The 22,780-nt window shown below is 61.9% G+C and overlaps 2 protein-coding genes and 1 long non-coding RNA gene across 10 annotated transcripts in view; 1 reads left to right on the top strand and 2 right to left on the bottom strand.

Moving 5' to 3' along the window:
* The window catches only part of GPR35 (G protein-coupled receptor 35), a 33,625-nt gene extending 20,817 nt beyond the window's left edge, over nucleotides 1–12,808 (bottom strand). Inside the window, exon 1 of one of the 2 annotated variants that reach the window (XM_067740011.1) lies at nucleotides 12,676–12,808. The gene's annotated coding sequence lies outside the window, so the exon portion shown is untranslated. Of the gene's footprint in view, nucleotides 1–2,508; nucleotides 2,646–12,675 lie in introns of those variants that run through there. The other variant, XM_067740012.1, reaches the window with a different exon arrangement.
* On the bottom strand, nucleotides 5,796–17,265 carry CAPN10 (calpain 10). 5 transcript variants are annotated; one of them, XM_067740010.1, is made up of 12 exons: nucleotides 16,940–17,264; nucleotides 14,251–14,382; nucleotides 13,680–13,876; nucleotides 12,676–12,893; nucleotides 10,964–11,105; nucleotides 10,301–10,467; nucleotides 9,822–10,042; nucleotides 8,840–9,042; nucleotides 8,499–8,754; nucleotides 6,727–6,926; nucleotides 6,433–6,478; nucleotides 5,796–6,152 (listed from the first exon to the last, which is right to left on the bottom strand). In XM_067740010.1, the coding sequence occupies exons 1-12, from the start codon at nucleotides 17,063–17,065 to the stop codon at nucleotides 6,123–6,125; spliced, it is 1,938 nt and encodes a 645-aa protein (XP_067596111.1). In that variant the 5' UTR covers nucleotides 17,066–17,264; the 3' UTR covers nucleotides 5,796–6,122. The 5 variants fall into 5 exon arrangements, 4 of the variants coding, with proteins under 4 accessions (XP_067596111.1, XP_067596108.1, XP_067596109.1 ...); XM_067740007.1 differs by having other exon boundaries at nucleotides 8,466–8,754; XM_067740008.1 differs by lacking the exons at nucleotides 5,796–6,152; nucleotides 6,433–6,478 and adding an exon at nucleotides 6,485–6,618 and having other exon boundaries at nucleotides 8,466–8,754; nucleotides 16,940–17,265.
* A 592-nt stretch (nucleotides 17,266–17,857) lies between these two features.
* Nucleotides 17,858–22,562, top strand: LOC137226017 (uncharacterized). Of its 3 annotated transcripts, XR_010944114.1 has the most exons (4): nucleotides 17,858–18,723; nucleotides 19,238–19,390; nucleotides 20,053–20,204; nucleotides 20,502–22,562. It is a non-coding gene; the product is annotated as an uncharacterized lncRNA (long non-coding RNA). The 3 variants fall into 3 exon arrangements; XR_010944113.1 differs by having other exon boundaries at nucleotides 17,858–19,390; XR_010944115.1 differs by having other exon boundaries at nucleotides 17,858–19,390; nucleotides 20,102–20,204.
* Nucleotides 22,563–22,780: the final 218 nt, after the last annotated feature.

The following is a 22,780-nucleotide window of genomic DNA, read 5'->3' on the forward strand; positions in this document are numbered from 1 at the left end:
TCAGCAAACTAGGAACGGAAAACAGGTACGCTCAAAACCACAAAATATCGCTGAGAGAAATTAAACTGTCAAAAATGGATAGCTACACCATGCTCGTGGGTCGGAAGGTCCCACCCAGTTCTCCTCACGTCCATCTGCACAACCAAACCTATTAAGGAAGCACGAAGCATCTCGTTCTGCGGGCTTTGCTTTCCAAGCAGACCACAGCACTGCCCTCTCCCCTCAGCGCCCCCCGCCCGGTCCCCGCGCACCGGGACACCCTCCTGTCTCGCTTGCAAAAGGCAGAAGCCTTCTGGTTGGTCGCCTCCCCCCAGTCGTTCCTGAGACTCCAGCCAGAGACAGATGTCAAGCAGGCACACATGGGGCACACACTGCCCAAGACGTGAGACCCCAGCTCCTGGAACGGCCTCGGGACCCTCACACGCTTCTCCAGCCTCAGCTCTTGCCTCGTTCCCAAGCCCACTCCCCGCACTGCAGGCACAGACAGCTTCTTTCCATTCTCTGAGGGTGCCCGGCTCTTCTGCCAGCCCCTGCCCTGCACCTGGCTGACCCCAGGCTGGTCGAAGACCACCCAGCCCCACCGCCACCCCCATGCGTCACCTATCACCTCATTGTCATGACTCTCTGGGTGACCCGTGTGCAGACAGTCCAACCTGGAGCTGCACGTGCTCACAGAGGGGCTTCAGAATGAAGGGACTAGGGGAGCAAGATGGTGGACAGGGAGCGCAGATGCCGGCGGTCCCGTCCATGGGGCTTGGGGGATGAGGGCTGAGCTCACAGACATGCACACGTATGCCCCGGCACCCCGGCATCACATCTGCCCAGGCCCCGGAACCTGCAGGGGACCTGGCCTGGCCCCGGACGGCGCAGCCCCAGCCCAGCCCGAGCCAGTGCTGGCTCCTCAGCCTGCAGCCTCACTTCCTGGGTGATTTGTGAAGGGACCAGGAGTCCCAGGCAGCTGAGGACAGGCCCTGGCCCTGTGTGTCGGGGTGGGGGTGGGGGGAAGGGGCGGGGCAGCGGGGTGGGAGGCGGGAGGCTTAGGAAATCGCGCACAGGAGTGCCCCTGACTGAGCCTCCACAGCCACTGGTCCCAGGGACCCCGAGTGAGCAGGCTCCCAGGCCGGACTCGGGGCTGTGCGGTCTGGGCAGATGCAGCCTGTACTCGCCAGGGATCAGAGAGGAATGGCCTGAAGGTCGCTGCACAGACTGGACACCCCCGGGCTGCGGCCAGAACCCTGGAGACGGAGAGGGCCCCAGAGCCGCAGAGCCGAGCGCTCCTGGGACGGGCGGGCCCAGCCTGCCCCAAAGCTTGTCCTCTCAACTAGAAAGGACTCTTCCTCTGACGGAGCAGCCATGTCCTGGGCCACGTGTTGTCATAAAAACTCAAGTGTCCCCAGGAAGAAAGTGCCTTTTCCCTTCACTTCAAACGGCAGCAAAAGCTCCGTTAAATCTGTTACACGTCAGGGAAGAAAAGAAATTCAGCAACGCTACAAGAGCCATAAACGGGACACTGAACGAGGCTTGCTTAGGAACGGAGAGGGGCAGACAGAGACAGAGAGGCAGAGACAGAGAGAAAGGGTTTGCTTAGGAACGGAGAGGGGCAGACAGAGACAGAGACAGAGACGTAGAGACAGACAGAAAGGGCTTGCTTAGGAACGGAGAGGGGCAGACAGAGACAGAGAGGCAGAGACAGAGAGAAAGGGCTTGCTTAGGAACGGAGAGGGGCAGACAGAGACAGAGAGGCAGAGACAGAGAGAAAGGGCTTGCTTAGGAACGGAGAGGGGCAGACAGAGACAGAGAGGCAGAGACAGAGAGAAAGGGTTTGCTTAGGAACGGAGAGGGGCAGACAGAGACAGAGACAGAGACGTAGAGACAGACAGAAAGGGCTTGCTTAGGAACGGAGAGGGGCAGACAGAGACAGAGAGGCAGAGACAGAGAGAAAGGGCTTGCTTAGGAACGGAGAGGGGCAGACAGAGACAGAGAGGCAGAGACAGAGAGAGAGGGCTTGCTTAGGAACGGAGAGGGGCAGACAGAGACAGAGAGGCAGAGACAGAGAGAAAGGGTTTGCTTAGGAACGGAGAGGGGCAGACAGAGACAGAGACAGAGACGTAGAGACAGACAGAAAGGGCTTGCTTAGGAACGGAGAGGGGCAGACAGAGACAGAGAGGCAGAGACAGAGAGAAAGGGTTTGCTTAGGAACGGAGAGGGGCAGACAGAGACAGAGACAGAGACGTAGAGACAGAGAGAAAGGGCTTGCTTAGGAACGGAGAGGGGCAGACAGAGACAGAGAGGCAGAGACAGAGAGGCAGAGACAGAGAGGAAGGGCTTACTTAGGAATGGAGAGGGGCAGACAGAGACAGAGACGTAGAGACAGACAGAAAGGGCCTGGAGCGTCTGAGAGCCAGGCCCGCGCACTCCGGCCCCATCCTGCCTGCTGCTCGGGAGCCCTGCCCCGCCGGGCGCCCTCCCTGACAATCGCTCTCAGAGCACCAGGATCCCGACACTCACCCCGGAAGCTCTGCCGCCCCCAAGCTGACCAGGCCTAGGGAGGGAGGGAGGATGGTGAGAGAGAAGGTCCAGGCTCCGGGCTGAGCAGGACTCGGGTCCCACCGAGGAGGCGCTGCCTGCTGTGCCTGGAGCAGGAAGTGATTTTACCACAAAACTCGAGCAGACGGTTCAGGGCAAAGTCTTCTGGGAAAGCCCGGGAAAGGAGGCGTCCTCACCTGCACACCCCCTGGCCCGCCCCTCTGGGCCATCCAGGGCCACGGCACATGGGAGGGAGGCCCCCAGTGGCATGTCCACAGAACAGGGACCCCAGGCAGGGCCTGGCCCTGGACACAGCCCTGGGCTCAGCACCGGGCACTCAGCTTGGTGTGGGTTCCGTGAAGCCCAGGTGGGCCCAGAGTAGGGTCCCAGTCTGTGTCAGTCAGTATAGTGGAGGCTTGAGGCAGCAGTGGAACTGGGCCTGCCTGGCTCCTGAGGCTGGCCTGGCGCAGGGCCCCTTCAGTCGGCCGGTGGCTGGCCACTGTGAAGGGATGATGTAACAGCTGGCGCAAGCCTGGGGCTGACGGCAGGAGGCGGCTTGGGGCACGGAGGCCACCCCCGACGGCGCCCTGCCTCTCAGTGCCCAGACTCTGCTTCCTCTGGCTCAGTGAACAAGGCCGGCGCCCGCTGCGCCAGCTGTGGCCTAGAAGCCCAGGTGGTGGGCGCCTTCCCATCTGCAGCGGCCGCGGTCCTGGCCTTCAAACGACCCCGCCGTGGGACCCAGACGGGGCCCTCACCCAGCGAGGGACCAGGACTCTCCCCAGACGGGCACAGCGAGGGTGTCTGGCCGAGGGGAACCGTGAGTCGCCCCACGGGCTCCTGGGGAGAAGCCGGCAGCGTCCCACCCTCTGCCCCGGGAAGGCCCACCCCCGCCTTCTGGGGTTCTGGGAGTCCTGGCGCCTTGCCCGGGGCGGGAGCCCAGTGGTGTTGGGGCAGCTGACAGCATGTTACTTTTCAGGCCCCTTTGGAAGGGGGGCGCTCCGCGCGGCCCCTGTCTGAACCCTCACGGGGTGAGACAGTGCACTGGCTTTCTCTGTGTTCACGTGAATGAAGTGCCTCGAAGCGAAGCAAGTGGGGAAGGGAAGGGGATCAGCGTTTGACAAGAGTTCAGACGCGGTGGCCCAGCTCAACTGCGCCCCCCGGAGGCCTCCCCAGACCGCCCCGGTGGAGCAGGGAGCCCCAGGCTGGCCCGAGGGAGAGGTGCCCAGCACACAGCTGGTCGTCCAGGCAGGGCCATCGGGTGAGCTGGCCGACTGCAGAAGGGCTTTGAGGCTGGGCAGGGACGTGTGGGTCTGGAGGTACCCCTCCACGCCCCAGCCGATCTCGGGACCGAGCTCTTCAAGGCAGTGGCAGCTGCAGAGAGCACACGCACCCTGTGGAGGCTTAGAGAGAAAGTCCACTCCAGGGAAGGCTGCGGCCGCGGCTCAAGAATCAGGAGCAGCCTGTCTCGGTCGCTGCCGGGACAAAACACCGCAGGCTCGGAGGCTTAACCACAGACATTGATTTCTCCCAATTCTCGAAGCTGGAAGTCCAAGGTCAAGACACTGGCCAATTTGGTTCCTGGCGGAGCCCCCGTCCTGGCTCTCAGAAGGCCGCCTTCCGTGTCCTCACGTGAAGCTCTGCTACCTCTTCTAAGGACACCCACGGGGTAACCTGCCGGGGAGACCTAGCCAGGCGGGGTGTAAACACCCTGCATTTAAGCCCCATGAGGGACTCCGGATGCACGTGTCAGACCTCCCCTCCTTCCCTTATAAACATCCTGCACCCCAAACTTGTTTTCGTGTCGCCTCCGAGGTCCAAGAAGAGTTGATACCATGGGGTTTGGAGCTGGATCACCCACTGCGCCTGGTGACAGGGGCCTGCCTCTGGGCACAGGTGGTGGTCTCGTCCCGTCCGGGGGTTTGAGATACACGGACAGCAGGGTGACAGGGCAGGTGGCTGGGGGCCAGGTGTGAGGCCGCCTCTGGTCACTCATGAAGGAGCTCCAGCTGCAGGGCAGAGAGAGCCAGGCCTGGGCCCACGGACTGCAGAGGTGGCCGGGCTCCAAGAGGAAGGACCCTCCCCCGACAGCAGGTGTGCACAACAGACTCCCCCAGACGCCCCCGCCCACCTGGCCCTTAGGCCCTCTACTCCTTGGCTGCGCTCAGGGAGAGGGAGGGGACGTCCAGACGTTTGCGAACCACTGGGCATTCAGGTCCTGAGCTGACACTGACCTCTGGCACGGCCTCACGGGCCCTGCCAGGGTGGGACACAGGAGGCTGTTGACAGTGGAATCTTGCCAGGACTGGCTCCCAGCGGGCAATGGCGTCACTTCCTGGTCTCCAAGCATGTAACTGGGATTCACATGTGCAAATGACCAACACCCTCTCTGGGGTCAGAGACGCCAGTCAGGAAGGCCAAGGGCGAGGCTGAAACCATCACCCACCCCAGACAACAAATCGCAAACGGTACCTCGGGGGAGGGTGGAGACTGGGACACCCCCCCCCCTTGAGCCTCCGAAGACCCCGGGTGGTCCCGTCAGGAGTGGCGGCCCCAGCCCAGCTCCACGTGACACAGAACTCGGGGTTCCCAGGACAACTCCTGCCCCCCGAGGGCAGCATCAGGCCCGGCAGTGCTCCGTGACGGTGCAGGTCAGGAGAGACGAGGACCAGCCCGCACTTTCGCGCAATGGAACGGCCACTGGCAGTTTTTTCCAGACTGTGTTGTAATACAGGACAAAAAGACCCAACTGGCTCGACGCCCCAGTCATGGTGATGACACGGCGTTGAAGTCAGAGGAGGAAGATGGGGCAGGAGACAAACCAGGCCACGATCGGGGCACCAGAAATGGTTAGGGGTTGAGGGGTCCAGGGGTCAGAGGCCTGCAGGCTATCCCCTCCCAAGTCAAGAGCAGAGGACCTCATCCCGCACCTCCTAGAAGGAAGCAGGAGACCGCTGGGCGCCGGCGGCAGCATTCGCACCAGAGCCCGTCGGCTGGTAGACCAGATGACTAGAAGGCAGCCAGGTGGGGGGCCCAGTGTGGACGGGGAGTTGATGGCAGCATGCCACTTCAGCCACTCGCAGACTGCCGTGTGCCGCCCCTCCAATTTTCTCTCTCACTACCCACCTCCTCCTTCCCTACACCAGCCCTGCACCGCTCGGGCCACCTGGTCACCCCCCGTGTCTCAGCAGCCAGGCGGGAGCCCCACACCTGCTCCCCCAGTGACAGCCAATGAAGCCGCTGGCTACCTAAACCAGGAGCCAGCCGGAAGCTGCTCAGTACTGATGTTTATTTATAAAGTTACATCCTAAAAACGTTTCTAATAAATAGTTTTAAACGAGATCTGTCCCGACGCGCCGTAAGGCCTCTCTCCGGGGCCAGGGAGACAGGGCGTGGAGGATCTCAGGGAGGCTCTGTGGGCTCAGCGGCATGGAACGAAGGTGCCCACCCTGAGTTTTTCTTGCCCTTCCTGCAGCACCTGCAGGGACGGGGGCTCTTTGCCAGGACCCGCTCAGGCCGGCCGCCGCGGCCCTGGCGTGTGGGCCACTGGGAGCCCCTCAGACCCCTGGTCACCAGAGCCGACACGCAGGATCACCCGGTTAGGCTTTCATCACTGCCACGAAGGAGGCCTGCGGGAGGAGATGGCGAGGGCTGGCGGCACTGCCCTGGTTCGAGGGGAGAAGGCCCGCCCTCACGTCCTCCAGGGGCTGTCACGGCAGCCCCAGCTTCTGGGCCCCGAGAAGCTCTGCCTGGGGCTCTCAGGGGAAGAGACCAGGGCACCTCGTGTCCCAGGGCACAGCCCAGCCTTCAGGGTGGCCGCTGGGAGGAGCTAGGCAGGGGAATTAAGACGCAGGGCACCAGGAGGCCCCAAAGCAGAGTGAGCTGGGCCCTCCCAGGCCCCATACGTACCTCCTTGAGGAGCTGCCCCAGCATCTCCTGGCTGTGAATGGAGCGCCTGTGGGAGAAGACACCGCTCTCACCCCTCTGGGTCCCTCCCCGCGCACCTGGAGAGGCAGCCACGCTCCAGGCCCGCCTGCTCTCTAGACGGCGCACTCTCCTCCCACAGGCCTCTGGGCTCTGCCAGCACAGTGAGAGCTGGGGTGTGTGCGACAGGTGGGAGAGAACCAGGGGCGCTAAGATGCTGAGGACCACGGCCCCCCGACCGACACACACACACCCCCACACACGGCCCCGGCGCCCCACCTGTCTATTCTGGTCTCTACGGTCACTGTGAAGGCCCCCTCTGTGTCTGGCAGGTAGGTGGAGGGCACGATCCAATAGGTCCCCTCGGACAGGTGGCAGAGCCGGCTGACCTCCTGGGCGTAGCAGTGCGGCACACAGCTTAGCAGAGGCTCCTGGAGCAGCAAGGAGGGCGCATCCTGGCCCCCGCCGTCCGCTGGGACCTGGGGGAGGCCCGGGCTCAGACCGGGCGGCCTGCCCGTGGGCGGACCGAATCGGCTGTGTCCGCCGGGACGGCGAAGGCAAGTCCTCTGTCTCAGCCTTGGCCTCGCTCCCTTCCCAGGCAGCACTGCCCTGGGTCGGGAGCAGCCCAGTGCAGTCTGCTTGGACCCCGTCACACATGCCAGGCCCCCGAAGCTGGACTCGCCACTCACCAGGGCCCCACCACCCGAGGGCCGCAGCCTGGGGACCAGGAGAAGGCCCACCCTCACATCCTCCAGCGACTGTCACTGCAGCCCCAGCTTCTGGGCCCCGAGAAGCTCTGCCTGGGGCTCTCAGGGGAAGAGACCAGGGCACCTCGTGTCCCAGGGCACAGCCCAGCCTTCAGGGTGGCCGCTGGGAGGAGCTGGGTGGGGGAATTAAGACCCAGGGCATCAGGAGGCCCCCACTGCGCAAGCCCCTGCCCCAGGACTCATCTCTTTGGCCCCGGCACCGGCACTTTTTTCGAAGCGCCGGGGGGGTACCCCAGGGGTGGCCTGCGGTGGAGCGAGGCACCAGAATACGTCCTCAGCCGTTGGGATCCTGAGGGCACAGAACCTTCTCAGAGAAGAGCCGACCCTCCGCTCCCCCACGTCGTCTGCAGCGCAGGCTAAGCGTGCCCAGCCCCATGACGGGCCCCTGACGGCACAGCTCCGGGCCATCCTCCAGCCCATGCCGTCCTCGGGCACCTGCCACTGTCCAAGCCCATCTTGAAGCGGGGTCCCCAGAAGGAGCAGGGGAGCCACGCCTCACCATGGGATCTGGGTTTGTGACCTCTGACCTCTAGCACTTCACCTCCCCGCCTTCTCCAGCTACACGTCGCTAGGTGCATCCTGTTCACGCGCTGGGAGAGGAAGAGCTGACTGAGGCCGGGGAAGGCGCTCGGGGCGGCGTTTGTGACGCCCTGGCCCTCGCCTGGCCTCCACAGTCTCCTGCCACCCGTGCCCACGTGAGCCCGGGAGGCAGCCTCTCCTCTGCGGGGGCAACAGGCGCACTTCCCCGAGCTCCCGAAGGCCGCCCCACCCTCCTGCTGCCTGGGATGCGGCCCTGCACCTCGGCCTCGCTCTCAGCTCCTACCCCCAGCTCTGTCTTCTCTTTCTGATCAGAAGACCCTCACTCGGTGGCGCGACCATCCGTCACGTCTCAGCGGGTGTGGGCCTCCCCTCCGTCCCTTTCCTGCTGGTCCCCAGAGCCCAGGCCCTCGCTGGTTCCAGACTCAGCCACGGGGTTTGGGGCGGGGAGGATTCACGCGGCTTCAGGGCGGCTCCTGCTGGACAACGGCACCCTCTGCGCCCTGTCGGGCCTCCCGGCTGCAGGTGCAGTGCTGGGGGCAGCTCAGGACACAAGTGTCCAGTGGTTCTGAGCCCAGGCGAGTGGACGAGGGGCTGCCTGAGCTGAGCCGTGACCCCCAGTGAGCTATGGACTTTAGGAATAGAAATGAGTCTTGTGTGTGACTGGATGACGCGGACAGAGCCCGGGGGCCTCTCTGCCCGACCCCGGCTCACCCCACCCGGACGCCCGGGAGCAGGGGCGCCTGCCTGGAAGACGTGGAAGCCGATGGGGAGGCCCTCGTGGTCACGGCAGTGCTGGCGCAGGGTGATGCGGACGCAGCGGGGGCCCGCGCCCTCTGGCACCGAGAGGGGGAAGCGGGGGTTGGTGGGGTAGGAGGCAAAGTTCCGGCTGCCCCCCGCCGTCCGGCCGACTCTCCAGGAGCCCCGCAGCCTCACGGTCTCCCACTCGCCCATGGGCAGGACCTCCCGGGGGGCAGCGCTCTGGGCTGCCGGCTGGATGGCGCTGCCGGGGAGAGAAGCACAGGAGGCGGCCGTGGCGCACACTCACGCGGCCCTGCCCCAGTCCCCGGCCTGCCCACCACCCTCACCTGAGGCAGACTCTCCCGCTGGAGAAGACCCGGAGCAGGAACCGCCCTGGCACGTCCTTCAGGAAGGTGCTGGGCACGGCCAGGTAGTAGCCCGGGGTGAGCTCACAGCGCAGGTGGACCTCGCGGTCGTACGCGTGGCATGCGGTGCCCGCCACGGGGGGCGCAGACAGGGCCTTGGGCAGGCTGACCCGCCGCTTCTCCACCTGCAGGGGAGGCCCGTGTGCATCCGTCACAGAAGGGGCCCCCTCGAAGCACCCAGGCCTACGGGTCCCCCGCACCCCGGTGAACCCGGGCCTTCCCCTCAGCCCTGGGGTCAGTGGCTCCATCCCACACGGGAGCCTGCAAGTCCTCCTCTGCTCCGGGAGGAGACAGACAAATCCAGACAGGGCCGCGCCTGCAAAGGCAGGAGGCTGATGCAACCTGGGCACTGCCAGGCAAACGCTTGCTAGCAGTTTCTGCACGAGGAAAGCAACACCAGGCAGGCCGTGGCCGCACAGAGACGGGGAACAGTGTGATGTGAGCTGTCAGACCCCGTCAGGACACACAGGGTTAACAACCAAGCAACTGGGCAAGCCAACGGGCAGCGCGGTCCTCTGTCGGCCACCCTCCTGTCCCCTCGGAGAGCAGGACAGGGGTCTCCACGTACCTCCACCCTGAGGTACGAGGGTACCTCAGACAACCCACGAGAGCACAACAACCCCATCCCTGTTTTGTAGGGAGGTCCGGGGCTGCCCCCAGCAGCCCTCCTAACACCTCTGCCAGCTCTGCTAACGGCTGCTTCTGTGTAGCTTGCCTTTGGCCAAAGGGCACACCCTGGGCTAGGCGGAGGGAGGTGAGTCCTGTGGACTCAGATCTGAGCGGGGTCTGTGGGAAGACAGCCGGGGGGGGGGGCGAGGGGCACGTCGGGGGCTCCTGGGGCTCAGGCCTCCTCACCCCTGTGCCTGCATCCCACAGAGCGGGGTGCCAGGCCCGGGTGGGTTACCTTCCAGATGTGCAGGCCCACGGCCTGGTAGTCCCTGCCTGGGTGGCCCGCCGTGCGCAGCCGCGGTCTCTGCAGGACGGCCATGTATACCTCGCTGGGCTCGCAGACCCGCAGCCAGAACTTGGGGTTGCTGGGGAAGCCACTGTAGTTCCGGCAGCCTCCCGCCGACTGGCCCTTGACCCAGGCCCCGGGCAGCTCCTGAGTGTGGCACAGCGCCCTTCCTGGGTGGCGACCCCCACGTCAGCTGCAGGGACGGGGTCCCCCTCCTGCTCCCTGCACGAGCAGGGGCCCCCCACCCCGCCACCTGTCCCCCCAGGGCAGGTGGGGGTGCAGCCACCGCTCCGCCCTGAAGAGAAGCCAAGGAGCAACCAGGCACCCTGCGGTGGGATGCGGGGCCTGCTCAGCCCCGGACGTCAGAGGCCAGTCGTCCGGGCCACTGCGAGCCACGAGGCCTCCCCCAGGGCGCAGGCCTCCCTTACCTGAGCAGAGGCTCTGCAGGTGGCCAGCCTCCGAGATGGGGAAGCCGATGGTGACCTCGTCAAACTCCCGCAGAAACTCATCCTCCTCCACCCAGAACTCCCCCTCCTGGAGCTGTGACAGCAGCTCAGACTGGGCCGTGGACTCCACCCGGTTCCACCCTTCACCCCTGGAAGGAACCTCCCTTCAGCCGAGGCCTCCCGCCTGCTGAGCGGATGACGGGGGTGGCAGGTGGCAGGGCGGGGTGGGGGTGGGGATGCTGGTCCCGCCCTGCGACCCTGGGCCGGCGAAGGGCAGCGGCCCTGGGCCAGGTCTTGACGCTGAGCTGATGACTGGGTGCAGGCGTTCCGTGGGTCTGTCGCCCGCAGCCCGGCAAGGCATCCACCAGTCCGTGGGTGCCCCTGACCCAGGACAGGCCCCGACCGCCCCGGGCGCCTGGGTCGCAGGGCCCAGCACTAAGGCTGCCTCAACAGGCCATCTGGGGCCGAGCACAGAGCACGGTGGCCCACGAGCAGGAGAGCAACCAAACCCTGTCCTGACCACGGCCCGGCCTCGGACACCAGGCGCACACACGGTCAAGGCGGCTCTGGGCTGCCCCTCGGGCCCCGCACCCCTCCCCCAGCAAGACCAGCGCAATGACCCAGAGTGCACCTCGCCGCACTCACCCCTCTCTCCAGGGCCCCTGCCAACACCGCCGGCCCCAGGGGTTCTGAATCCGCAGCAGCAGGATGCTCTGACCAGCCCGATCCCGGAGCTCTCGCAGGTCCGAGACAATGAAAGCATGAAACTCCCCCAGCGCCCTGGTACCTGGGTGAGGGACAGCCAGGAAGTCCTCAAACCGAGCAGATGCACAGGTCCGCCTCCTTCCCTGGGACGCCCCAGCCCACTCAACCGCAGCTGCACAGGCACCCGGGTCCCCGCGGGCCACCAGGGGCTCCTTTCCTGACCGCTGCCGACAAGTCAGCTCCGGAGTGGCCTTATGCAGCGTGAGTCACGCTGAAGGCCTGGGTTTAGACTGCGGCTCGGCTGCCGCCAGGCCTGACAAGTCACTCCCTTCTCTGGGCCTCAGCCCTCGTTGAGGATGATGAGGGAGGTTCTCAAAAGGGCTGCTCCCAGCACGGTCACGGGCGGGTCTGTGACACCAGAAACTAGAGAAACCTCTTCCCGGCGAGGCCTGCTAAGGTGTCAGGGGCGCCAGGTAGTGTCTGAGCAGAAACCGGTGGGGAGGGCTGGAGGCCCACGGGAGACCCTCCACCTGGCCAGAGGCCTTGGGACAGACAGGCGCAGAAGTGAAGGGGCCAAGCAGAGACTGGTGGGCGGGTGGCGGTCCAGACAGGAGAAGAAACTCCTGGAATGTCTTTAAGTGCTTTGCTTAGAAAGGCACTGGAGCCGCCACTCTGTGTGTCCCGCCCACGTCCCCAGCCCCCTGCCACTTCGGTGGGCTCCAGCTGCTCTCCATCTTTGCCTGTGGGCTCCCCCAAAGCCTGAAGTGCCCAGAGTTAGTCCTACCCCACCCTGGGGGCAGCTGATGCTACACAGGCCACCCCCTGAGGCAGTGTCTCGCATAGCGTCCCAGCACAGCACTCTGTGGGCTCCCCTCACCCCCGAAGTGTGCTTCCCCAACCCCACCCTGAGGCCTGCAGGTGGGCAAACCAGCCCGGGGCTGTGCTAACGCTCGCGCGCCGCCGGGCAGCGCGACGGCCAACACGTGGCAGTTTATTTTGATGTTCTTATTCTTTGGACAAAAAGCCCGTTAGGAAAATAACCGTAAATATGAAAACAATTATGCATAAAGATATCCACTGCAGTGCTATTTATAATAGCATAAAATGGAAAGACCTCGAATACCCAACATCAAGGGAAGAGTTAAGAAGAGTGCAGCAGACACACTGATAACGTAAGACGTTGACAAAGTTTACACAGCAACACAGATAATGGCATATGATATAGAATATAAAACATATACATCTTTTTGAAAACAAACTGAGAAGGGACTAAAAAGTCAAAAGTAGTCAAGTCTGAGTGATTTGTTTTTTCAACGGATTTCTTTCAATGAGCAGGTATATTACTAAAGTGAAAACCTGACTGTCGCTTTTGCCAGGTTACCAGCTGGGCCAGAGATGGTGCCGCCACCTGGTTCCCAGCGACCCCAATACAGGCTCCCGCCTCCCCATGGCGGCAAGCCCTGGTCAAGGGAAAAGGGGACACTTCCCTCCAGAGAAGGACGGTCAGTAGGGAAGGTCACACACTCAGACACCAGTTCCGAAGGTCCTCCTTTCCGCTTAGCCCATCTAGGACCACAGTAAAAAGCTCTGTATAGGAGGCCGAGAGGGCTCAGGTGTGCAGGACTGCCATGCCGCCGCCCGCTCCCGCCTACCTGTTCTGGGGCTGAGCACTGAGCAGCTCAGCAGACCGCGGTCCTTCAGGCTGAGCAGATGCCGACAAGTCCTGCGTTCCGCGCCCCTGGGCCTGTCCTGCTGGCCGCTGGCTCCTGCCATGTCCTTCAAGTTCCACCTTTCGGCCAGGCCACCAGTGAGGTCCACCAGGGCGTCAGCCACCTGTCCCGCCCACAGGTGCTCATAGGACCCGTAGACCCTGGGGAGACAGCCAGGAAGGCGTGAGGCTCCGGTACCAGGCCCCCTGCCCCTCTCCTGTCCCCTGTGGTCTGCCTTCTACCCACCTCAATCGCCTCTCTTTCCTCGCCTCTTTCCCTCCCACCCTGTCCTCACCAAGTCCAGACACAAGCTCGCCTCCAAGGCCATACGGGACAGCACCCCGCAGTGCCCTGCGGCCTCTGCCCCTGTGGGGCACCAGTGGGAGGCGGGCACGGAGGCTGTGAGCTCCCACTCCTGCGTCTCTCATGATCAAGGCCTTCGGCCCCGCCAGCGGCAGCAGTGGAGGGCTCACTCCCACCGCGGAGGCCTGTCTACGGGCCCAGCGCCTTTCAGCACGGCCATCAGCACACTCGGGGAGGAAGTCCTTGGTCTCAGGACTACGATAAACGAGCATGGTACCTCGGTGGCCTCATTCCTTCCCAGCAACCTGCACAGAGGCCGCCTGTCCCCAGTGGTGACACAGATAGACGGAGACATTTCTCTCACTTGGGTTTGAGGAAAGAGAGAGGAAAACACACACCCTCTTTCTGGAGGCGAGGCCTTCATGCCCGACTTTGAAATGAGGGCAGGGAAAGAGGGAGTGGGCAGAGGGGACAGCAAACCACAGGCCAAGTCTCAGAGTCTCTGTCTCTGGATGGGTCGCCCCACCCAGGACTGGCCACCAGACCCTAGCTGCTGACAAGGATGCTGCAGCCCAGGGCGAGCAGATGTGCTTCCCAGGCCCCCAGCCCGCCTGGCCCGGCCCCTCCACCCGCAGCGTGCGTACTTGGCGTAGACCTTCTCCAGTAAGGGAAGCCAGAACACATCCTCCCTCTGGCACCGGGAGAAGCAGAGTCTCCCTGCAAGACAAGGCAGACGGTCATCTATGGTCACCTCCACCCAGCGTCCAAACTGCCAAACTCGACAGGTGAAGGAGCCGCGGTACGTCTGGTCGAGCCAGCTCGGCTGTCCCGGAGGAAAGACCTGCCGCGCGTGGGGAGAGGCAAAAGGAGATGGTGAGAGAAGCCACCACGCGGCGCGCTCCCAGCATCCCGAGCAGAGCGTGACCGTGCGGAACGGTACCCTCCCGTCGTGCAAAGGGTTCCACCTCCCCCGACGCCTGGCTGGCACGTTTGTCTTTTTATTCCAAATGCCTGCCTGACCCAGGGCTCGGGAGATGGCAGAGCAGGGCAGAAAGTAGCCCTGCTGGCCCCTGCGGGAGGGGGTCACTGCATCTGCGCCTCGGAGCCCCCGAGGGCCGAGTCCCGCAGGGCAAGAGCTTGGCTGCCTCCTGCTTCCTTCCAACGCGGGCAGACAGGAAGCAAGGGCCGGAGGGGAAGCCGCGCTGTGGCAGACACCTGGTCCAGGAGGTGCTGGCTCTTCTGCAGGGCGGCGCAGGCGCACAGGAACCAGCAGTCCCCTAGCAGCCCTTGCTTCACCTGTCCTTCCTGAGCGCGATCTGCAAACAGCTGGGGTGTGGCGCAGATTTCCTGAAATAAAGAAAATCGTCCAGAATTACTTCATGCCTGTGGCTAGCTTTAAAACCAAGAACACAGGATCTATGTGACAGGGGCTGGGGAGGAGCTTTTCTGGTCATCCACATTGCCTAAGAGGGGACGGGAAGCAGCTGGCTTCTTGCAGCCGGTATCCGTCAGCCCCTCCTGGCTTCAGATCATCGCATCCAGCTTAAGATTCCAGGGTCCCTGTCTCTGTCCACCTCCCTTAATTGGCAAAACTCCCAACTCTGGATGAATCCTACCCCGCCTTTCATAAAACGGTTGGTCTAGAAAACGGTTTCACTTTAAATTCATACAGGCAAGTATGAATTTGTGGGTCCTCTATACTGTTTCTCTAAAAGGCTCAGTTTTCCACACTCCTGACTAGTTTACCCCTTCTCCTTCCTCCTTCTCTTCTCAAAACACCCTCGCCCCTCTGAGCGGATGGCCACACCTGATGCTCCATCAGAAGCCCCCTGACCTGACCCCATTCCTGCCCTCAGTATCTGGTCCCTCCCACGATCCCCGCTTCCTTCCTTCTCTGCAGGGAGGATCCCACCAGCATAAGGCATGGGAGAGGATGTCTTCTCTTCTCTAAGATGCTGTCCCTGGGCACTATTTCCTCTCTAGGCCCATCACTGACCGACTTCTCGAAAGAGCTGCTGCCCCTACTTCCTCCCTCCGGCTCCTTGCCACACCTCGTTGCTTCTGAGCCAGTCATGCCCCCCAAACTGCTTTTATCAATGTCACCTCTGTGTCGTCACCTCCAACGGGCATTCTCTGTTCTTGTCTTTCCCAACACTCGGCAGCATCAGAGCAGTGGCTGTCCCCGACCCCGGCAGTCCCCTCCTGGCTTCCATGATTCCAAGGGCTTCTGGCTGTCCTTTCCCCTCGCTGCCTGCCACTTCTCAAGTCTACCTGTCAAGGCACCTGCGGTTCCTCAAGGCTCGGTTCCAAGCCGCCTCTTCTCTGCCCATACTTCCTCCTGAGATACCTTCCAGACCCTGGACAGTAAGCCATCTGTTACAGTCCCAGCTCCCAGTGGAGCATCTAGGCCAGGTCTTCCTGAGCTCCCGACTCTCATACCCACTTGCCTACTGTCAGCTCCGCTTGAACCTGTGAGAGCAAAACCCAAGCCTACATTTCCACCCCTAGCTCTCCCCCACCTCCCAGTTTCCCCAGCACAGCAACCGGGACCATCATCCCCCAGGTGCTCAGGCTAGAAATCTAGAAGTCATTCTTGGTCCCTCTTTCATCCTGACATCTACTTCCAATCGGTCACTAAGACAAACGGGTCTCAGACCTACCTCTGCCACTTCTTAGTCCTGAGACCTTGGGCAACCTTTTGACTTAACGTTGGTTTCCTGGTCTGTAAAATGGAGATACAAGTACCAACCTTATAGAATTATTAGGTGGACTAAATAAAATCAAGGGCATAAATTCTGTGCACATAGAATACCTATAGCCTTTACTGGCATATAATGAGTGTTATGTAAATATAAGTTTCTCTTCCCATTTCCTGACCACCACGAACCCAGCTCTAGTTTCCAATCGGTCACTAAGACCTATCAAGCCCCCCTCCAAAATATCTCTCAAATCCATCCACTCCAAAGCCCCATCCCAACAGCTGTCACACTAATCTGAGCTCCTTCATCTTTCTCCGGGACCACTGCAATGGCCACTTTCATTCTTGCCCCAACAATCCATTTCACACCTGGCAGTAAGAGTGAGCTTCTTAAAACGTAAATCAAATCGAATCACTCCTCTACTAAAAACATTCTAATGGCCTCCCATTGTCCCCAAAATCCACCCCCCACACTTTTTTTTAACCCAAATTCCACCGGCACGGCCGGTAAGGCTCTTTGGCCCTTGGCACCTCCATGCCAAACAGGCCCTCTCAGTGCTGCCCACGGAAAGCACCTCAACAGGCAGAGCCAGGTCTGGCCTTCTTCCAGGGCTGGTGCACACAGCTGTCCCCACTAAGACTGCATACACTCAGGGAGAGACGGTTCCTTGGACAGTCTTATTCAGCTGATACACCATTTCTAAAGATACCAGCATAGCACTAGGCCGGAGCATCCCTCTAAACTGCCACCTTGAAATAATTACATCTGAAAGTGCAAGTGCACGAGGTCCAAGACAGGAACGCGCAGAGCAAAACGGCTTTGCTTTGTAGGCTCAGCCTGGCCCTTCCAGAACATAATGAGAAACAGAACGAGACCGCTTGTGGCCAGAAGAGCCATGCAGACTGGAAGCTCTTCAAAGCAGACGCAAGTGGGGCTGAGTTTGCGTCTGTTAAAACGCCCCTCTCGCTGTGGCTTGAATCTCCTATTGAACGGAGCTCTCGCAAGGAGGGGCCGTAAACTCGGGTCCAGCACACCCCGAGTGGGCTGGGGAGGGGGCCTGGCAGCCCACTCAGGAGGACAGCGGCGGCAGACCCTGCCGACCGTCGTGCATCCAGCCCCGGCTAACCCCGGCCGCCGCGCTCGCACCCCTGCAGGAAGGAGCGCCTGGAGGCCTGCCGCGAGACCCGCGCGCCCCCCTGCCCCACCTGGGGCCGCCTCCACGTGATTTCCTCCCGGAACTGGGCCAGCGGCGTGGAGAAGCTGGAGAAGAGCGAGGAGTCCGAGGCCGGGAAGGCAGCGTCCCGGAAGAGCTCCCTGGCCGGCGCCCGCATCTTGGGCACCCCGAGCTCCCATCTGCTGCCCGCGCCCCGGTGCCGAGCGCAGCCGAGGGGGCGCGCAGCCCCGGAGGGAGCGCGAACCGGCCGCGGTCCCACCTGCCTCGCGCCTCCCCCGCCCGGCCCGGCCCCCCAGCCCCGCTGGACCCACAGTACCACCCGGCCCCGGTGCCCGCCCGCTCCGTCGCCCCGGTAACCGTCGATCTAGGCTGCAGCCAACCAGGCGCGTAGCCCCTGATCACATGACAGAACGGCCCAATCCCACTCGAGCGTTGGGAAGTCCGCGCCAGATTCCCAGCCCCCAGAGGGCGTGGCTCTCGATCTAGGCTCCAGCGAAGCCGGTTAGTCGCCTTGGCTGCACTTCTCTTTCCAGGGCCGGGGGGCTCGAAGGTGTCTCAGCGGAGACTCATACCTGGGAAGCCGGCAGCGTCTTGTCCTCGGGCCGGTGTGGTTCGGGTCGGGGCGTCAGGACTGCCTCCTGAGGCTGAAGGGACCAGAGAGGCAGTCTCGGCCGAGGTCGGGCCACGAACTACAGGTCCCAGCATGCCGTGCTGCCTCCAGAATGCACTTCTTCTGGCGGGGGCGGTGGGTCCGGCCACCTGGTGTCGGGAGAGCCAATGAGAGACTCGGGAAGGGGAGCTGTGGGCCGTCAGGGACCGTGTGGTGTCCGCCACTGTTGTGGTTGTGTGCTGGGGTCCTGGGGAATGTTACGGCCCCGGGAGGGCCTACCCAGGCCTGGGAGGCTGTCTCAGGGCAGGCTGGGATCAGACGCGCTAGATCCTGAGCCGGGCAGGCGATGAGGCTGGAGCATCCTCCGGGTCCCCAGATGGCCGGGCATCTGGTGCTGGTGGGCTGCACAGTGACCCGCTGGAGTTGCGGTTGTAGCTCATGGCCGCTCAGTGCTGCGGGTTGGTGAGGGCAGTGACTTAAGGATCTGCTCAAGGATTCACCTTTGCTGCAGGAGCCTGCCCTTCCCCGTCCCCATTCCTAGGAAGGAAGGCAGGCAGCCAGCCAGAGGCTTATTCTCTGATTGCCTCTCCAAGCCTGCTTCACTGTGGCTGGAGCCTTCACAGAGGGCCGCACAGGGGAGGAGATGGGGTGGGGTGGGGCACAATCCTTCTAGGACAGCTCTCTGATACCTACTAGAGCTTCTCAGATTTTGTATCCGCAGGCCGCTTTTGCCCAGCCTCCCAGATAGGAAGGGTGGTCAGATCGAAGCCCTTCTGCAGTCTGATCCATGCTGATGAGAAACGGAGCCTGGTCCAGGAGCCCCTGCCCCGGCGTTCTTGCTCCAGAGCCCCCGGTTGCTGTGACAGCTGCGGCTTCTCCCTCTGAGAGGTCCAGCAAGGCCTGCATGAGGAGCAGCTGTTGGTGGTGGCATGATACGGGGGGGTTTGGAGGCCTAGGGTCCTCATCTCTGCTGAGGTTCTAGAGAAGGGAGTAACCGCATCGTCTGACATCTCTCTCTGGGATGCTCATTTCATGACCCTTGCCCCCGTGGTGCTGACTCTCCCAGAAGATGTTTATGGCAGGCTGGAGGCTGCACCGTAGCTGGATGGAGTCAGGAATGGCCTGGGCCCTGCTTCATGTGGGTGTCCTGAAGGACTAAGAGAAACTTCCCTGACCTGGGGTGTTGGGCGACTGGTCTGCTCCAGGTAACACGCTGGGGTGGTGAGCAGCGGGCTGGGGCCAGTCCAGGATCTGGACTCTAAGTGGGGGCCTCTGCTGTGCCACTTACCCAGGCTTGCAAGCTCTGGAGAGCAGGCAGTGTCCTGTGGGCATGTCGGTGTCCAGAGCTGGGCCCACGCCCAGAGAAGGGGCCAGCAGACAGTTGGTGCTGGGTAGGCAGCAGCCCAGGCCTGCAGTGTTGGTTTGTGACCAACACCGAGACGGCATGAAGGCATCTTTCCTGTCGGCCTGCGGGCACAGCTCCTCCTGGGCCACACTTACCCCACAAGCCCTGTGGTGCCTTTCCCCACCTCTGGGTGCAGAGATGACCCCTTGGCCAATTAGCAGGAGTCCCCTCTCCCTCCTGGGCCCACTCCCCAGCCCTGTGCAGAGTGGAGCCTCTGGCTTGGGGTATCAGGAGGCGACGGAGGCAGCCTGGGGTGGGAAAATGAGGAGGTGTTCTGGGGGCTGCTGGTGCACAACCCGTCTCCACAACCGCAGGTCCCGGGATGGGCAGTTATTTAAAGTCTGACCTCAGGGCCCTCGCTGTAAGGCGGGAACACCAGCTCCATGTCATAGCGCTGTTTGACGGTTACAAGTGAGACATCGGGAGGCCCCGTGGAGCTGCAGAAGGATTGGCCTCGGGCCCCTCAGGTGAGGAAGCTCTTGAGACACGTTCTCAGTTGCATTGATGCGTCTAAATTGCAAGGCAGTTTCAGGCCCGCAGAACAGTGAAGGCCACGTGCCCGACCCTAGGCAGCCCAAGGCTGACTCGTGTCCCGGGCCTGCGGGCGGTGGGGCGGCTGTCCCTCTGAGCAAGCCCTTCTCTCCGGGACTCTCCTCCTCAGGGGATGGGACAGGTGGGAGGTCCCCTACCTTAGCAAGGCCCTGGGCGCACAGGACCAGCCTCCACCGCGCACATCCCAGAGCTGACTCTGGCCTCTGAGCACCGAGAGACGGTGGGAGCACGGGTGTCCGCCCCCCGGGGCCGGGGGCACGCAGAGCAGTAGTCCAGGGCCCCCGAGCCAGGAGCACCCTGAGGTCACCTGAGCAAGAATCACTGGAAACCTGGCCCTGCTGGGCGGCTGTCCCAGCTGCTCTCTGGGCCCGTCTCCAGCTGCAGGGACCCTGGGGCGGGCTGAGGATTACATGAGAAACAAGGCTGGGCCTGGGCCGAGGGGCGTCAGCGAGGGCCACGAATGTGGACTGTTTCCCTGTGGGACGGTCTTCGCTGGAGCGGAGTGGGAGTGCGTCCTGGAAGCGTGGGTCTCTCCCCTGCCCCTGTCTGGAGGTTCCAGCTGAAGGAATCTCCCCAGGCAGGGCTGGAACAAAGCCATCTGTGTCTTTCCTGCAACCCGCAATCAGTTCAACAGAAGTGAGGAAGGTCCCGCCCCTAAGGGCTTGAAGGGTCAAATGCACTTGACAACGCTGAGACGTGGAGTTTGTACGATCCCCACGCATCTCAGAGGTAGGTGTTACCGTCCCATTTTACGACAAAGAACCTTAACTTCAAAGGGAGGAGGGGGCAGCCCAGGACCCCACAGCTATACGTGGGACGGAGCCAGCGTTCCGAAACCAGGCAGGCCTAGGTCGCTTTGCTTGCTGACAGAGGAATGGATTCTTTTGCGGTGATGTTTTAGATTGTTTGGGTTTTTTTTTTAACCTCATTGTTAAAAATAATACACGCTCCTGTTAGGACTTTCCCCCTTAACTACTGCTCCCAAGTGGTCACGTGTTCTTAAGTTTTATTTTGAACACAATACAGGTAATTTCTTCTTGACTTCACTGCTCTGAGGTGACCGGATTTCCAAGTGGGATATTTTCTGCACTGCGGGCGTCGCGTCCTCTATTCCTCTCTGCTTGCTCGTGCGTTTTTGAACAAGGAAGGATTATCTGGGCCTGGGTGGGTGGGCGGTAGCCTCTCCCCCCTGCCCTGTGCTGAGAGCCCCTGCCGGATGCTGGGCTATAGCCCTGTGGGAGCCTCGGCACAGCCCGTGTTCAGGGCGCATCCTGCGCTTGGCCTTCACCCTCCCAGCATCTGGTGATTATTTAGAGAGAAAGTGAAGAAAAAAACAAAAAACAAAACCCGTAACAGCTGCCGTCAGAATCCTCTTGATGAAAGGACAGCCTGTGTTAGGGGATGTGGGTTAGGGAGGCTGCCTGGGGGAGGCGGCCTTAGGTGGCCCAGCCTGGCCGGGGAGGTCTGATGGTGGGTAGAGGGGGGCAATGGCTAAGGAGAGGAGGCTGGAGTCCCGGATGTGTTGAGAGCGAGGATGCCTTGATCAGTCTGAGCTTCTTCGTGCGGCCCAGTCTTTCCACGACCCCGGGTCTTGGGCGAATCCTACCGCTTCGCGCTTCCTCTGTTCTTTCCCTTCGTCAGGCCTTTGCTGACGCGAGGAGGGCTCTTTGATGCTCCAGTCCGTGAGTCCCGTCTTCACTGTGACCATTCTTCTCGGGTTGCATTTTTTTTTATTTAAAAAGTTGTCCCTTTAAGAAACTTCCAAGGTCCCTGACTGGTTCTTTTTCTTGACTCCTGGTCATCTCACAGGTGCCTATTCCTGTCTTAGGGTTTATTTCAAACCACCCCCACCCCGCCATTGTGTGGCCAAGACGTTAGTTGTGTTCTGATTCCTTTGTCAGCCCTGCTTCCCTGGGGGTCCGCTTGGGCCGGGGAGTGTTGGCCGCTGAGCATGTGGTTGGTGCTCTCCTGGGTGGGTGCTTGACGTGGCCTTTTGTTTACATCTGAAGCTCTGCCCAAGGCACCTGGCCTGAGAGAGGGGGGCTTACCCCCAGTAAGTCCCAGTAAGAGTGGGGGAGGGGAGAGAAGCGCCCCCAAGGCAAGTCTGGACCACACAGGACACGGCTTGAGGGACTCAAGACGCCCGTACCTGGACTCCAGAGAGGCTCCAGGCAGCGCGGGGCTCTATACACAAACCCTCACGGGTCAGCTCTCCACACACCATCTCTCCTCGCTGCCCCGCCTTCCTTGGCCCCAGCAGATCCGATGCTCACGGCCACTCCCATCCCCATCCTGGACATCACCCTCCTCGGCCCAATTCTCCTGCCTGACTGCTCCCCTCTCTGTCCCGAAAGTTCTGTCTCCCAGCACTGCCCTCAGCCCCTATGGTGGTCAGTACTGCCACTGGCCGAAACCCCCCACCTCCACGCACGTGGCAGGAGCGGACAGACGTGGCGCATGGCCCCAGCGCGTCTGACTGCTGGTGTGAGCCCCTTCACAGCCCCATCTCTGACGAGGTGCTTTCGTCCATCAGCATGGGTCCTTGAGGAACGAGAGACAGGAAGCCCACACCCCCGCCTGGCCTGAAGCGGACACAAGGCACGAGTGAGAGATAAAACTTCGTTATTTAAAACACTGGTATTTTAGGGACTTCCCTGGCGGTGCAGTGGTTAAGAATCCACCTGCCAACACAGGGGACATGGGTTCGAGCCCTGGTCCGGGAAGATCCCACATGCCACGGAGCAAGTAAGCCCATGCGCCACAACTACTGAGCCTGCGCTCTAGAGCCCACAAGCCACAGCTACTGAAGCCTGCGCACCTAGAGCCCGTGCTCCGCAACAAGAGATGCCACCGCAATGAGAAGCCCATGCACCGCAATGAAGAGTAACCCCCGCTCGTTGCAACTAGAGAAAGCCTGCGCGCAGCAACGAAGACCCAACGCAGCCAAAAATAAATTTAAAAAATAAATAAAATAAAATAAAACGTTGGTATTTTAGAGCTGTTTGTTGCCAGAGCACAGACATCGGCCCCAGAATAGGTGTGAGGCTGTATCAGGACATACGATGCAGGCCGGGGGCTGGCATGGGCCCATCCCTGGAAGCCGTGGTATGCAGCCACAAAACATTTGGTAAAACTCAACCGTGACGACCCATGAGGCAAACGATGTCCAAAATAACTCACAGGTCTGGTGGAAGAGGTTGGGAAACCCTGGCAGCCTGTGTTGGTCACAGGCTGCGTTTGGCAAGATACCACGAGGGAGAGATAGCCTGAAAACACATGCCCGGTTTGCAAGCTGGGAGGAAAAG

This window comes from Pseudorca crassidens, chromosome 6, assembly GCF_039906515.1.
Source record: "Pseudorca crassidens isolate mPseCra1 chromosome 6, mPseCra1.hap1, whole genome shotgun sequence".
In the NCBI taxonomy this organism is placed as follows: domain Eukaryota; kingdom Metazoa; phylum Chordata; class Mammalia; order Artiodactyla; family Delphinidae; genus Pseudorca; species Pseudorca crassidens.

Bases quoted from the DNA above. Each gene is read 5' to 3' on its own strand.
- CAPN10 (XM_067740006.1), bottom strand. From the start codon at position 17,065: ATGCGGGCGCCGGCCAGGGAGCTCTTCCGGGACGCTGCCTTCCCGGCC. The intron at 11,106-12,675 runs GTAGGCGGGAGC...TCCCTCACCCAG, and splicing joins AGTGCTCAGCCCCAGAACAG to GTACCAGGGCGCTGGGGGAG. The intron at 10,468-10,963 runs GTGAGTGCGGCG...GGTTCCTTCCAG, and splicing joins CAGGGGCCCTGGAGAGAGGG to GGGTGAAGGGTGGAACCGGG.